The sequence below is a fragment of the Papilio polytes genome, unplaced genomic scaffold (genome assembly GCF_000836215.1).
Source record: "Papilio polytes unplaced genomic scaffold, Ppol_1.0 DF824169.1, whole genome shotgun sequence".
NCBI classification, from domain to species: domain Eukaryota; kingdom Metazoa; phylum Arthropoda; class Insecta; order Lepidoptera; family Papilionidae; genus Papilio; species Papilio polytes.
In genome coordinates, this window is record NW_013525035.1 from 5,357,235 (window position 1) to 5,371,743 (window position 14,509).

The 14,509-nt window shown below is 36.2% G+C and overlaps 1 protein-coding gene across 3 annotated transcripts; it reads left to right on the forward strand.

Moving 5' to 3' along the window:
* Positions 1-497: 497 nt before the first annotated feature.
* Positions 498-13,798, forward strand: LOC106111432 (histone lysine demethylase PHF8-like). Of its 3 annotated transcripts, none has more exons than XM_013293523.1 (23): positions 498-629; positions 1,096-1,181; positions 1,721-1,903; positions 2,290-2,402; positions 2,766-2,902; positions 3,146-3,341; positions 3,641-3,736; positions 3,908-4,053; positions 4,666-4,852; positions 5,187-5,327; positions 5,720-5,839; positions 6,251-6,600; positions 6,931-7,163; positions 7,665-7,816; positions 8,210-8,317; positions 8,462-8,651; positions 9,181-9,301; positions 10,104-10,241; positions 10,609-10,721; positions 11,108-11,210; positions 11,547-11,694; positions 11,986-12,067; positions 12,385-13,798. In XM_013293523.1, the coding sequence occupies exons 1-23, from the start codon at positions 529-531 to the stop codon at positions 12,462-12,464; spliced, it is 3,324 nt and encodes a 1,107-aa protein (XP_013148977.1). In that variant the 5' UTR covers positions 498-528; the 3' UTR covers positions 12,465-13,798. The 3 variants fall into 3 exon arrangements, with proteins under 3 accessions (XP_013148977.1, XP_013148978.1, XP_013148979.1); XM_013293524.1 differs by having other exon boundaries at positions 9,184-9,301; XM_013293525.1 differs by having other exon boundaries at positions 6,934-7,163.
* The last annotated feature ends 711 nt before the right edge of the window (positions 13,799-14,509 follow it).

Sequence of the window (14,509 nt, forward strand, 5' to 3'; positions counted from 1 at the left end):
CGTAAAAAATACAACTAATTGACCCTCCATAAGGAATAAGGGCAAGTTGATGATGGTTGTTTTTTGCTTTAATAATTTGAAAAATAAAAGACATCTTGTCAGTAACAAAATTAAGGCAAATCTCGGCTATACCTAAATTGAAAACACACAATATGAATAGCAATGAAATCGAACTGAAAATATAGTAATAAATATAGACAGGCGTTTCACATTTCGTGCAATATTTTAGTATGCTTTCATTCTCCACTCGTACAAAAAAGTCGCTTTTCTCTTTATCGTTTTAAGCGAACAAGACCTTTAAACACATTTAATATCTGAGCTCCTCGTGTAAAGTTCAAAAGTCCGCGCATCGACCCTTTTTTTTTAATAAAAGCTAAATATTGTTGTGAAACTTGTCAGTTTCACAATAATGCCGGATATTCGTCACATTTTTCTTGTCTATGGTTGGTTATTTTCACTTTATTTTTGTACTGGTAACCCTAAATCGACGTGGAGAAAAAAACACAATTTTGTCTATTCGCCATTAAAATGGCGTCATCGAAGGAAACCTATTGTTTGTGTGGTCAGCCGTATAACATTGGACAGTTTATGATAGAATGTGATTGTTGCCGCGAGTGGTTTCACGGAAGGTAATATCGTAACGATATAAATTTTTCAATTAAACTCTCGTTGTAAGTGAGAAAAAGTGGTTTCAACCTGACATACACCTTGCTGTTCGGCCATCATATCAATCGTGATTGTTTTAGTGGAATTTACTATTATTTATTTCCCATAACTTAGTATACGATATCAATATATTGTCGGAATGACCTATTTGTTATATTTCATCAGTGTAATTTGAGTTCCGATGTTTTATTTTTTTGTTTACATGTGTGGTCACCATGGATTCTACAAAGAGACTGTTTTTATTTTGTCTTTTGCTCGTTTTTAAACACACCTATTAATATATTTAGTTTGTGGTTCACTGAATTATTCCATCAAACACAAATTTATATACTCTTCCCTAAATATATCTACATTTACTGCAACATTTCGCATACATGATTAATTTTGTAACGCAGTTTGTGTATAAAGTATGTGAATACTTATTTCCAGTTGTGTCGATGTGAAGATATATCATTCAGACGATATAGACAAGTACCATTGTCCAAAATGCGCCCAAACGTACGGACCATCCGTGTGTAAGTATTAAAAATGTTTACATACTCAATTTATGGTGCATAAAAAGGCAAGTTATGTGAATTGTAATTATTAAAAGTGATGTATATGAGGTTTTATATAACTGTACTTCTCCGGGGAAAGGTTAATTATAGATGTCAATTCTTATCACAATACTAAACACTTATTCATGTATAGTTTGAATTCTATAAATTGCTAGTATACATTAAATGGGGCAGAAATTATACTAGAAAATTATTGCATAATTTTATTTACAAGTAAAAACCATAAGGAAAAATAATTATCGTGTATATTTCTTAATTTACTATATTTGTAACAATATAAGCCTATTTTACCTTATTTGACAAATATCAATTGTATCTAATAATTTGTTTTTATTGAAATGGACAATTTCATTCTACATTAAGTTACATAAATCCAATGCAATGTGAAACCAATTGATTCTATACATTCATACTATAAAAAAGTAAAGAAAAAGAATCCATTTGTGCAAATCTATAAATAACATTTAAAATTGAAATTGTAAATTTTTAAATTTCAGTAAAAATACCAACAAACGACCACAGATCGGACCGTTACGAGTTAGGTGCGGAGTCCCGGCCGGCGCAGGTGGGATCTCCAGCGTGGGTGCGGGCGCTGGCTGCAAGGCCATTGCGCCCAGCACCTGCCGCATTACAACGGTTGAGGGGGCACCAGTTTACCGAGGAATTTATCAAAGATAATGGTAGGATTTTGAATCTAGCATATTGAGAGTTAAAAATTACATAACAAAAAAATATAGCCATAGGACTTTATTAAAATGTGAATTGTTCAAAAATATGCTGTGATTGCTGACATCCTACACAACAAAGAAGTCTCTATTAATTATTATACTACTTTGTCTAAAGACTCTGTCTGCGTGAAATTAAAAAATAATGTAGCCTATGTGTTCTTCCGGACTATTCTTTACATATATGCCAAATTTCACCGAGATCCATTCGGCTGTTTAGGCTACAAACTCTAACAAACATCCAACTTTGGCATTTATAATATTAGTAATATAAACACACTTTTCCCTTCTTTATTATTTTAAAAATATGTCCCATATTTTAGACTAGTATCGGTTTACAGGATTCACACGGCCAGTTATTTTCCATACACCTGAAGGTTTGGATATCAAAGTGCCCAATCCTGCAACTTTCACAGTCAGATCTGTGCTCAGGTTTTGTGGTGCACAACTAGAGGTAATTTTTTTTATTTTATACTAGCTGTTCCCGTGTGGCTTCATCCGCATTTGTCAAATTCTCATTTGCAAATGTCAAAATTGCTATTACCATAATAACCTTGTTATCTTAATGTTGGCAGTTTGTTTATGGTCCATTTTCCACATTAAGGTTTTTTCAATTTATCAACCCCCTAAGTTTAATAGTGTGAAAATATATAGCATAGCATGTCGTAAGTGTAGGGCTTTTTATTAAAGAATTATTCAAAAATATGCTGTGATAGCTCAAATCCTACGCCACGAAATAGTGTGTTTACGCTTTATTATAGTATAGATTGTTAAGCAGTTATTATATTAGTATGATTTAATATTTATATGTTTTTAGGTGGAGGTGATAGATGTAAGGAAACAAAGTACAATGCGCATGCCGCTGGGGGACTTTATAGACTACTTTGAAAGTCCTCCGGAGCATCGGGATGAGAAAGTACTCAATGTACTAAGTCTAGAGTTTTCTGAAACCAAGTGAGTATTTTAGAAATGATAATAGGAAATATCCCCTTTCTGAGCATCCCCACACACCATGTTCCTTTATACAGCCTAATGCTGTCAAATATGCTTTTCTTCTACTCATTCCTTATAAGAAAAGGGGAAACTACTTCTCTAGAAACTCCTTTAAAATGTGGAAAATGAACTCAATTCTCATAGTACGTATAAAAAGTACAATAAGAGCATTTGTCAGTGGGTGAAGTGGCGGGTTGCTTGCAGCCTGACCCCGCTGGTGGCGCCGCCGCGCACGGCGCGCTCGCTGGACTGGGCGGAGCGCGTGTGGCCGCCGGCGGAGCGCCCGCCGAAGCCCTGCGTGCAGAAGTACTGCCTCATGTCCGCGGCGGGCTCCTTCACAGACTTCCACATCGACTTCGGCGGCACCAGCGTCTGGTACCATGTGCTGCATGGACGGAAGGTGACAAACTCCTTCTAATTGTTTACTTGTTTAGTTACTATTATGTTATTTTTTGTATTTGTTATCCATTCATCTTTATTTGAATCATATCGAAATTATGACAATTTCGACATTTTAAATTATGTTAATTACGATATATTTTTGTAAAAGTGAATTAAAGACGGAGAAAAACAAAAAAAATACAATGCTCATATACATTTATTAATTATATTCAATCCATAACATAAGTGGTCCTTCGAGCCGAGAGAAATTTTCGAGTTTTTATTGTATTTTTCTTAATTTTTTTGTTTTTCTAACAGATATTCTACTTGATACCTCCTACATCAGCAAACCTGGCTCTCTACCAGCAGTGGACACCGAACAATCAGCAAAACGAAAGATTCTTTGGTGATGCGGTGAGTTTTTCTATTTCTAACTCAACTTATTGCTTATTTGTATGAAAGGACGGATTTTTATTTGCGAAAAACAAGGTAATTTTGTAAGTTGATCACTGCGAATTACTCTAATTGTACAAATTTGACATAACAATGTTTTATTATTTTAGATTTAATTGTGTTAATTTACAGGTTGAATGGTATGGTACAGCAGAAGTGTGCCCCGGAGAGACTCTGTTCATCCCCGCTGGATGGATCCATGCGGTGCTCACTCCTTGTGACTCTCTCGTCTTTGGAGGGAACTTCCTCCACTCTTATGCGGTGGAGATGCAACTACAGTGAGTACTTTAACTCTTATTGTGTCTCTTTCTAACTGCAGTGTATTTTGAAGGTTTTAATTGCAAAGATAGAAATTTTAGAATTTTTAATATCTTAGTGTAAACATGTTGTTTAAACATAGACAACACATCTACAGATATTTTTATTTATATGTATGAATCATTTAAGAAATATATAGACTATTGGACAACATTTCGTTACTGGTAACTTTGAAAGGTGAAATGTTAGTGGTAGTAAATGTTATAAAAAACATTTTACAAAATTGTAAGTTTCATATTTTGTTATAAAATAAACTAAAAAGTATCGCAAAATAAAACAGAAACATTTAGATTTTTTTAATGACACCCGTTGGCAATTTATTTCAATACTATTAATTACTTTGACATGGATTGGAGGACCTATTAGTGTTAGAGGATGAGATATATCTCAAGATCAAAAAAAACATGTACTTAACATTACACTCGGTCACAACTAGAAAACTAAATCTGAATCTAGGGAGAAAAGTAAATTTAAGAAAAAAACAAATAAAACAACTCCAGGCGAAGGTAGCCGCAGGCTAATGCTAGTATACATTATTATTGTGAGTGTATATTATGTGTGTGTATGTGCAGGGTGTACTCGCTGGAGAGCGGGGGTGCGGTGGAGGGTGCGGGGGTGGGGGCTGCGGGGCGGGGGCCGGAGGGCGAGCGGCGCGCGGAGACTCCGGCGGCGCTGCGCTACCCGCTGTTCGAGCAGATGCACTGGTATGCTGCAGCGCACTTCCTGGCGCTGCTGAGGAGACACAACGAGGAGTCGATGGTAACCACCTCACTATACCACTGGTCCCAGTACACATGGAACACGGGAATGATTTAACTAGGACACTGCGTGTTTCCGCGATTGTACTTTTTTCAAATTCTAGGGTTTCTTATGTATTTTTATATTGTAAGGGTAATGTCACACATGTATTAATAGGAGATATTTGTATTTTTGTATGTATTATAACTCAAAAGCTACAGGGCTGATTTCAAATTCTTTCACCATTACGAAGCTAAAACGTTTTTATTTTTAATTTCACACGGACAAAGTCGCAAGCAATATTAGTATAGATGTAATGCTGTCACATGTAAAATAATTCAACTATCCTTTCCAGGACGAGGAGTTCACTCCGAGCGAGGTGGGGTGGTCTGGCGGGGGTGGGGGCGCGGCGCCGGGCGCTCCGCCCCCCGCGCTGCTGCTGCGCGGCGCGCGCGTCCTCACCGCAGCCATTAAAGAGTGGCACTCTATGAAAGCTGTATGTATCATTTTTACTACTAATTGCAATAGTATGGATGGATGGATGTTATTCAAAATGGCTTAACAGATCTCTATGAAATTTGTCACAGTAGAACTCAATGTGTAAGAATTTATAGACTGTTTTGTAAGATTTTTATTAATTTGTAGCATTTGATACCTAAATAATAGTTTTTAGAGAGATTATGTTCTATTTAGTGTGCCATAGAATCTATTATAATGTTTTCTTTTAAGTAATTATAGAAAAAATGTAATTTTGTAGATATTCTATGTATAAAATATGTTTAAACCAAAGAATCTTGGTAATAGTAAATGTCGGGGTATTGGTTAAGAAAAAATTAAGATTAAAAAATTTATTTATATTCAAAGTAACATTTTTTTAATATAATATAGACGGATGCAGCGAAAAGAGACAATGTACCAAAGTGCCTTAACTCCGGACAACTTGTTAGAGAACTCTCTAAAGAGCTCAGGACATTGGAGAAGAGGACCATCAGCAATAACAAAGATAAGGTAAACTTACATATGTTGCCGTTAAATTGTTAATTTTGATACTTTTATCAGCCATTTTAGAAAATGACAGAAACGTAAAATTGTGCGTTATCGTGTATTCTTGAAGCAAAATGTGAAATATGATTGTTATTTGGACTAAATTACAGGTTTTATCTATATTAATATTATAATCAGGAAAGGTTTGTATTTTTGTATGTATTGAAATAACTCAAACACTACAGGACTGATTTAAAAAAATCTTTTACTATTAAAAAAACTATCGGAGAGTAATACAGGCATTTTTTTTATGTTTTCTAATTTCACGCGGACGTAGTCGCGAGCAAACAGCTAGTTAATTATATAATAAACCTTGTATCTATTTTTTATATCGGTTTTATAAGAAATTTATAAGTAATATATCTTTTATTCCAGGATTTTAAACCCAAAACTAATTCACCAAATAAAAATACAAAGAAACAACAATCTCAAAAGAAATCTATAAAATTAACATTACCAAAACCTATAATGCATATGGGACAAAATGGAGAAATAACGGAAGAAAAAGTTTATGCGGACAAATTTTATGTAGGCAATAAAGAGGTTGTTTTCGAAGAGCGATATGTGACAGATGTTAAATATAACGGTTTAACAGAAACTAAGTATATTATAGAAAATAAGGATATACCAGAGAATTATAATTATCAGAAATTTGAAGAACATAGTTATCATGATAATGGATATGTGGATAGAATAGACAAGAAGATAGTAAAAGTTAAAATGAGGTAAGTACAATTGATGAGAAATTTTGGATGGATGGACGTTACTATGTTACAAAACAGCTTGGAACGGATGATAGAACACAGTAAACTTACTAAGTTTTCTAAATTTCATACAGACAGCAGCAAAAGTTGTATTTTTTTAGATTTTGACAACTTTTTATGTCATTTCAAATAGTTGGAATAACTATAACTAATTTTTATATTGTTATGTTTTGATTCTAATCTAAAAACTAACTATTAACCTAAACTTTAGTTTCCATACTCAGAGTGTTTAATGGCACTTTAAAATTAGATTTAATATTACCCATATTAATAAATGTTACTTATCTCTAGCAGTAATTCCCCTTCATCGTCCCAAGAGGCCCCTCCTCCATACAGTCTGCCGGAGCACTCCATCCTCAAGTCCCACCTCATCCGGTCTGACCGCTCCTCGCTGAAGCCCCTGCAGCAGTGGACCATCTCCAAGAAGGATATCGGAGACTACCACGAGGAGCAGCTGCTGTTTACTAACGAAAACCTCCAGACTAATATCAGGATTGAGGGCCAGGATCTCAATTATGGACCAGGTTAGTTTTACTAAAATTATAAATGTGAAATTTTGGATGGATGGATAGCCTGTTGAACGCATCTTGAAGAATGTGATAGTCTGTATGGATATTTAGACTACTTAATTTTTTTTTAATTCTAAAGCTAGTTTATACCTAGATATGGATAAACTAGCTTTCGCCCGTGACTATGTATGAGTGGAATAAAAAAAAACAAAAGTAAGTAGGCCTATATGTTCTAACTCAACATCCTACGGCTATGCTTAATTTCATCGAGATCCATTCTGCCGTTTGTGTTTACAAACTCTAACAAACATCCATCCATCTATAATATTATTAAGAAAGTAAGATGGTAAAAATTTAAATGGATGGATTTTGTTAAATAGTTTTTTCCGTATGTTTTAATGGTTTGCGATGAAATTTGTTACAGATTATAATAAATATGTTATGTAACTGATTGAAGTAACTTGTGGTAAGGGTTTTTATGTTATTAGTATGGTTATATATCCTTATGTATTAAAGGTATGTACTCTGCGGAGGATATTCAACAAGACTACCAGTACTCTGAGGGGGCGAAGCCCGGCTCGTACCAGCCGGAGTTCGCGTACCAGGCGGAGCTGCCCTACGCCACGGAGTACCATCGGTACGACGACACCGTAGCTGTACCAGTACAGGTACCAAACAATGTACTATCTATACTAATATAAAGAGGAATTATTTGTATTTTTGTATGTAATACAATAAATTAAAAATTACTGGGGCGATTTCAATAATTCTTTCAACAATAGTTAGCTACGATATCAGTCGGTGACATAAGCTGTATTTGTTAGAATTTTTATTTCCTGCGGGCAAAGACGCGAAATAAGAATAGTCTTTCTTCCGACGTGCTAACTCAATGGTGATTGAATTGTTAAAGAAATTATATGCAGTTGTAAAAACAATTTGTAGATATTAGCGACCGTTCTTTCTATTTTCGATTTGTGGAAATTTGTGGTTTAATTTTTTGTTTAATTAAATACACCACCAATTTCCCTGATAGTACTTTTTAACGTATATTTCTTTAACAGACGGCGACGTATACGGTGCCGGCGGGCCAGGTGGTGGCGTACCAGACCACCACCCCGCTGCCCTCGTACGACGCCGCTATCGCACACCACTATGCTGCCACCACTTATGTAAGTTCTTTATTAAACCCTTTTTCCACTAACACTTCTGTTTTATCTAGCTTTCATCGAAATCCGTTCAGCAGTTTAGGCTACAAACTCCAACAAACATCCATCTAAACTTTTGTATTTACAATATAAGTATGATTGTTCCAGGTGACAGAAGCCCCCAAGACAGAGGTCCCAGCAACAGACACCCCCAGCGTGCGGCGCTCGGAGCGCGCGGTGCGGCGCCGCATCTCCAGCACATACGACTACGAGGACGGGGACCTCTTCATTGACGACGCGCCCGCGCCGCGCCGCCGCAAGCCGCCCGCCAAGCACAGGCAGCCCCCGCACGCGCAGGGTAACCACCCCACACACACAACACACACCCCCTATACGTCCCCACTAAGGGGCTCGAAGCCTACTCTACGAAAAGGTGTGACTAGGCCTCAGTAAACCACGCTGGCCCACTGCGGGTTAACTTCACACATATCTTTGAATTTCGTCTCCGATATGTGCATCACGATGTTTTCCTTCAACGTAAGAACGCCGGCTAATTTATAAATATCAAATTCGGAAAACGAAAATCACGTTATAGCGAGATTCGAATCCAAGACCTGGAGATCACAAGTCAAGTGCTTAAACCCCTGACCCACGGACGCTCAAGTAGGGCGTAGTTAAAAAATTCTCGTTTATATCCATTAAATACGGTTACCTACATGTTATTGTTAAAATAAGTGTAAAGTTATACCTTATTCAAACGGTATAAAGTTCAATTTTGTGCGATTTTACTCTGCTACTAAATATATATGGACGGAGTTTTGTTTACTCAAACTTTTGCGTGTATTACAAATGTATTTCAGTGTTGTTAATTTGTGTAATGTTTCCAGCAGTGAGCAGCAGCGGTTACCGCGGTGGTGGGGGTGGGGGTGGCGCGCGGCCCGCCCCCGCCAACGGCATAGAGTCTCTCATACAGGCCTCCGTGCTGGCGGAGGAGCCCGCACACGCCACGTCAGTATACAGAAAAAATATATAAAAATAGTTTTATTAATACTAAAATGCGAAAGTTTAGATAGATGTTTGAATTTGTAGTCTAAATTGCTGAACAGATGTAGAGAATAGTCTAAAAGAACTCATAGACTACCTATTTTTGTTTTTATTAAATCCACGCAAACGGAGTCGCCGGATAAAGCTAGTACTAATATAAAATAACATGTCTTAACATTAGGATTCAAAGTATGAAGTAGAAAGTCGTTTTGAAGGTTTTTAACCAAATTATTGGGTTTTATGTCTATACAAAGTTCTGTGTATATCTGTACTAGCTTTCGCCCGCGACTCCATTCGCGTGGGATTGAAAAAAACAAAAGTGAGTAACCTATGTATTCTTCCAGACTGTCCTCTACATCTGTGCCAAATTTTATCAAAATCGGTTCAGCCGTTTAGGCTACAAAGTCTAACAAACATCCATCCATCCATCTAAACTTTCACATTTATAATATTAGTATGATTATATCCTGCTTCTTAATAATAGTTGCCAAAGTTTGGATGTATGGATATTAGTTACCTAACTCTGGAACTCTTCAACGGATGTCGATGAAATTTGACAGAAATTTACATAGTCTAAAAGAACATATAGGATCCTTACTAATAGATATAAAAACTAATTGGAATAACCATAATGTCAGATATTTCCCTGGACTTAATCTAGATCAACTGGTAACGCCTATAGCTATAAATTAAAATCTAGGGTCACTAGGTATCGCGTATAAATCTAGGGTTTTTGTTTTTTTGTTTAATAATTATGTTTCTACAGTGAGGATGCAGCAGTAGCGGGTATGTTGAGTATAAGTGAGCGGTACGCGGCGCCCGCACGCACCTTCGGCTTGGCCAGCGACAGCCCGCATGCCGCCGCCCCTGCTGCGCCCGCGGCACCCGCCAGCAGGCTCGACAGGTGCTATATTACACTGTTACAGACATTGATATATTGTAATGTACGATAGATATTAGATTCTAATTAATATAAAAGAATAAATTCAACGGAATGTTAATACAAATACTTCAACTTTAAGTTACACAGTTACAGGATTTTAATTGAACTAAAAACTATCAAATTTACGTTTACTTTCAATAGATCAGTTTAAAATTAAATCATTAAAATGGAGAACATTAAATTTTCATTAAAATGAAGCATTACGTTTAATGATTTTCAATTTCATCATTAAAACTGGATTTTAATGATAGAATAATCAAATTACAAAATTTAATACAATACTAGAGTAATATTGGCTAGTTATTAATTGTGGTGTTATGTTGTCCAGCATGCCAGTGGCTGGCAGCAAGCGCGTGCGCAAGCCGACAGCAGTCAGCACGGAGGAGGAGTTCCCTGACGAGGAGGATGTCATCAAGGAGGTGCACCGAGATGAGGAGTATGGTGAGCATACATCACACTTCACATCCTCAAAAGAGGACAATAACATCATACTAATATTATAAATGCGAAAGTTTAAATGGATGGATGTTTGTTAGTTTGTAACCTAAACGACTGAACAGAGATCTGTTCAGTCGTTTAGGTTTAGGGTCATCGAGATCTATGAAATTTGGCATAGATGTAGATGATAGTCTGGAAGAACATTGCATTTTTTTTTAATTCCACGCGGATGAAGTCGTGGGCAAATGCATGTTTTATATAAGTCCTATGACAGTTGGAACGTAGTAATTGAAACCGGTTGTAACTGAGATTAAATGGATTTAATTCGATGTTAATTATTAGATTTTGGTTTTATAGACCTAGTTTTAACAATAAATAATGTTTTCCAGTATATCCGTCGCTGGAGATGAGTTCCGACGAGGAGGAGGAGTGGAGCTGCGCGCGGCGCCGCCACTCGCGCAGCAGGAACGACAGCAAGACCAGGACTGACAAGTATGTAGCTTGTCACTTGCTTCACACTCGATATAACGCTCGTTGCTATATAAATATAATAGAAATGTACTCAGATGGCAATTTATATTTTCTTGCGCAATAAATTGGAGTGTCTGTATGTATCAAAAGAAAAATGCTAGATTTCGGGAAGATGATGTATTCGCGGTCCTGATAACGAAAATCGCATTAAAAATTTGCTTGTCTGAAACGGCTGGTCCGATTCCAACCGGACTTTCACTAAATGGTAGCTGACAGACGGGCATATAGGCTACTTTTTATCTTAATATTGCGTGGACGAATTCGCGGGTAATAGCTATTTGTTAATATGTTTTTCAGGGACGAGGCGTGGTCCCCTCGCGCTCGTGTGGGGCGCGTGGCGCCGCGCAGTCGCGGGCCGGCGCGCCCCGCCGTGCGCCGCGAGTGCGTGCGCGCCGCGCTGCTGGCCGCCGCGCACCGCCACCCACACAACCACCCGCCCCCACAGGTACCTACACTGGCGTATTCATACGCATTCCCAACCGTCACCCTGTCCCCACGACGATGACAATAAAATTTCATCCATCCCACCTTTAAGTCCCACTATCACCAATAAGGTGACAAAAGCCGTTAAGAAATAAAATAAATTCCAATCGTCCCCTCGTCGTTAAACGTGGGACGGATGAAACTTTTTATTCTCATTTGTCGCCACGTGGGGATAGAGGGTGGTGACGGTTGGGAATAATCGTTATTTAAACAGTCGCTTATTGTGAATTTTTATTATTCCATCGTGTTGCAGAATGCGAAGCGCGCGGTGCTGGCGTGTAAGAGCAGAAGGCCGCCTGCGCCCGCGCAGCCCCCCGCCAAGACCAAGGCCGCAGGTACCGTCGCTACACCGCTCTCACCATACATTGCTCTCATTACATGACTACCTCACTATTCACTGACCTCACCGTACACCACTCTCACTATATACTGCTCTCACCATACAGCAACCTTACCATACACCGCTCTCACCATACCTCATTCTCACTATACACTGCTTTCACCGTACACCGTTCTACCCATACACTGCTCATCATTCACCAATTTCACCATACACCGACCTTACAATACACAGCTCTCACCATACACCGCTCCATACTAAGTATTGAAAAGTAATTTTTCATATGATTCTCATTATTGTATTTATTTTCAGATATAAGACTGAAAAAGGGTATGAAGACGGCGAAACAGCGCCTCGGCAAGATCCTGAAATTACACAAAATGATATATTAATGTGTCGTATAGCGTTGTAGGACTCTACTTAGAATTTATATATTTTGTATGTAAATGTATGTATTCACAAGGACCAATCTATGGTACACACGAAAAATACCTTTCTCTTGGAACAAATTATATATTTCTTGTGTTTACGACCCTTAGTTGAATATTACTTTGGAAAACTTAATTTGACTGTAACTTAAGTTACTGTTATATTAAAATTGAAAAGAAATTTAAATTTTATAATACGTCCAAGCTTTTCACTGTATATTTTCAAGGCAAAGACTCACATTTTTTTTAAAGTTTATGGCAACTATATTATAGTTTATTTTATTATATTAGCTTTATGTGGCTTGAAATTAATAATTGGAACGATCTGAATTAACATTACAGCTATTATAAGGTATTTAGGTAATTTGGCATTTTTATTAAATAAAAAAATAGATATATGAATGAAAAATTAAAAAAAAAGACATGTATTTTCAAACCCACCTCCGATATGTAAATATGAAAGAGGACAAATATATAAAGTTTCGCTTTAGTTTGGTAGTTTTTAAGTTTTTTTCTTTTGTACTGTTGTTTTTGTTGTTGTAAATAACTCTGAGTTCTGAATCCGCGGTTTTGTAATTTTTTTCGATTAAGGTGAGACCACATTGAAGTGATTATGAAATGTTTGAAATGCATTTTTTTTTGTATTGTATGAATTTTTTAACAATACTATTCTGTTTGCGTATAGGTGAGTTTTTTTGTTGTTAATTGTATTGAAAATTCTAAGCATAATGTACGTAGATTTCATATCAAGGTAAGAATAGTCCAAACAAATAGGTTTAACACCTTAATTAAATAGTATATTTAAAAATATTCATTTATTTGCTGTATTTTGTAAGGGTGAAGTTTTTTTGCTTGTATAAAATATCGGAAACATTTAAAACACGATATGTTTTCGATAGTGCAAACTCAATGTAATTAGATGCGGCTGGTCCGTGTCTTGATAGCTTGTTTTTTTGTTTAAATATATATAAAAGGTAATCCTGTTGATCCGGGATTTTAGTTTTCGGTATGTGGCAAACTTTTACGGTATATACCTCATTAACTAAAAATTATAGAATTTGTTTCCTTTTATATGAGCAATTTTGTGTTGTATTTAAATGTAAGATAGGAATTAAAGAAATAATGTAGAAAATAAGTACATTTTTTTGACATCGTTCGCTGTGGTGTGGTCTCACCCTAATGTTTTTTTGTATAATTTGCAGATATCGCTTCAGATTCAATAAACAGGGTGTATATTTTGTATTGTGATTCTTTATTTAGACGACGAATGCAAGAAATAAAATTAAGTTGTAATGTGACTATGTCTTTGTTTGGTAATTTTTGTTACCGAAATAACCTTTCCTTTTATCATGCTATCCAGAACAAAAAAGCTAATTCTAGGTTTCAAAAGTAAGTATTTAATTTTTTAAAACTAACATGTGAGTGGAACCGTCTTTTAATTTATACAGAACTAGCTGTTGTTCGCGACTTCGTCCGCGTTAAATAAAAAAATGAAGTAAGTAGTCTATGTGTTCTATTCTATTTCTTGTTTATGGCTCTCACTCGGCGGAATCTATGTGTTCTAGACTATCCTGTAAATCTATACTGAATTTCAGTTCTTTATACTGAAGTTCAGCTGTTTAGGCTACAAACTAACATCCATCTAAACTTTAATAAATAATAAATAAATAAAACTCTAGTAAGTTTAAAGTGTTTTTGTTTTATTATTTTAAATATATTAACAAAAACTATTCTTAACCAACTATCGTAACCGCCATGACTCGATTTGAACACATTACTACATTCAAATCGAATAATTCTCATTCTAAGAACATTGACCGCTTTCCGTTCTGCAAATGACAAAAAATCGATTACAGTTTTGGCGAACGGCATTGCTTAAGTTTTGTCGACAATTGATATTAGGACATATATCAAGGTTAATTAATTTTTTTTACACGTAAAAGGGGTTCTTTATAATAATTTTAAAACTAAGCACTCTATAAATTGTGAATTTGAATAAAAAAATGTCG

What these genes read in the sequence shown, in the direction of transcription:
- LOC106111432 (XM_013293523.1), top strand. Translation starts at nt 529, where the DNA reads ATGGCGTCATCGAAGGAAACCTATTGTTTGTGTGGTCAGCCGTATAAC. An exon ending in CGCGAGTGGTTTCACGGAAG is followed by an intron (nt 630 to 1,095) that starts GTAATATCGTAA and finishes ACTTATTTCCAG; the next exon opens with TTGTGTCGATGTGAAGATAT. An exon ending in CCGTAGCTGTACCAGTACAG is followed by an intron (nt 7,817 to 8,209) that starts GTACCAAACAAT and finishes TTTCTTTAACAG; the next exon opens with ACGGCGACGTATACGGTGCC.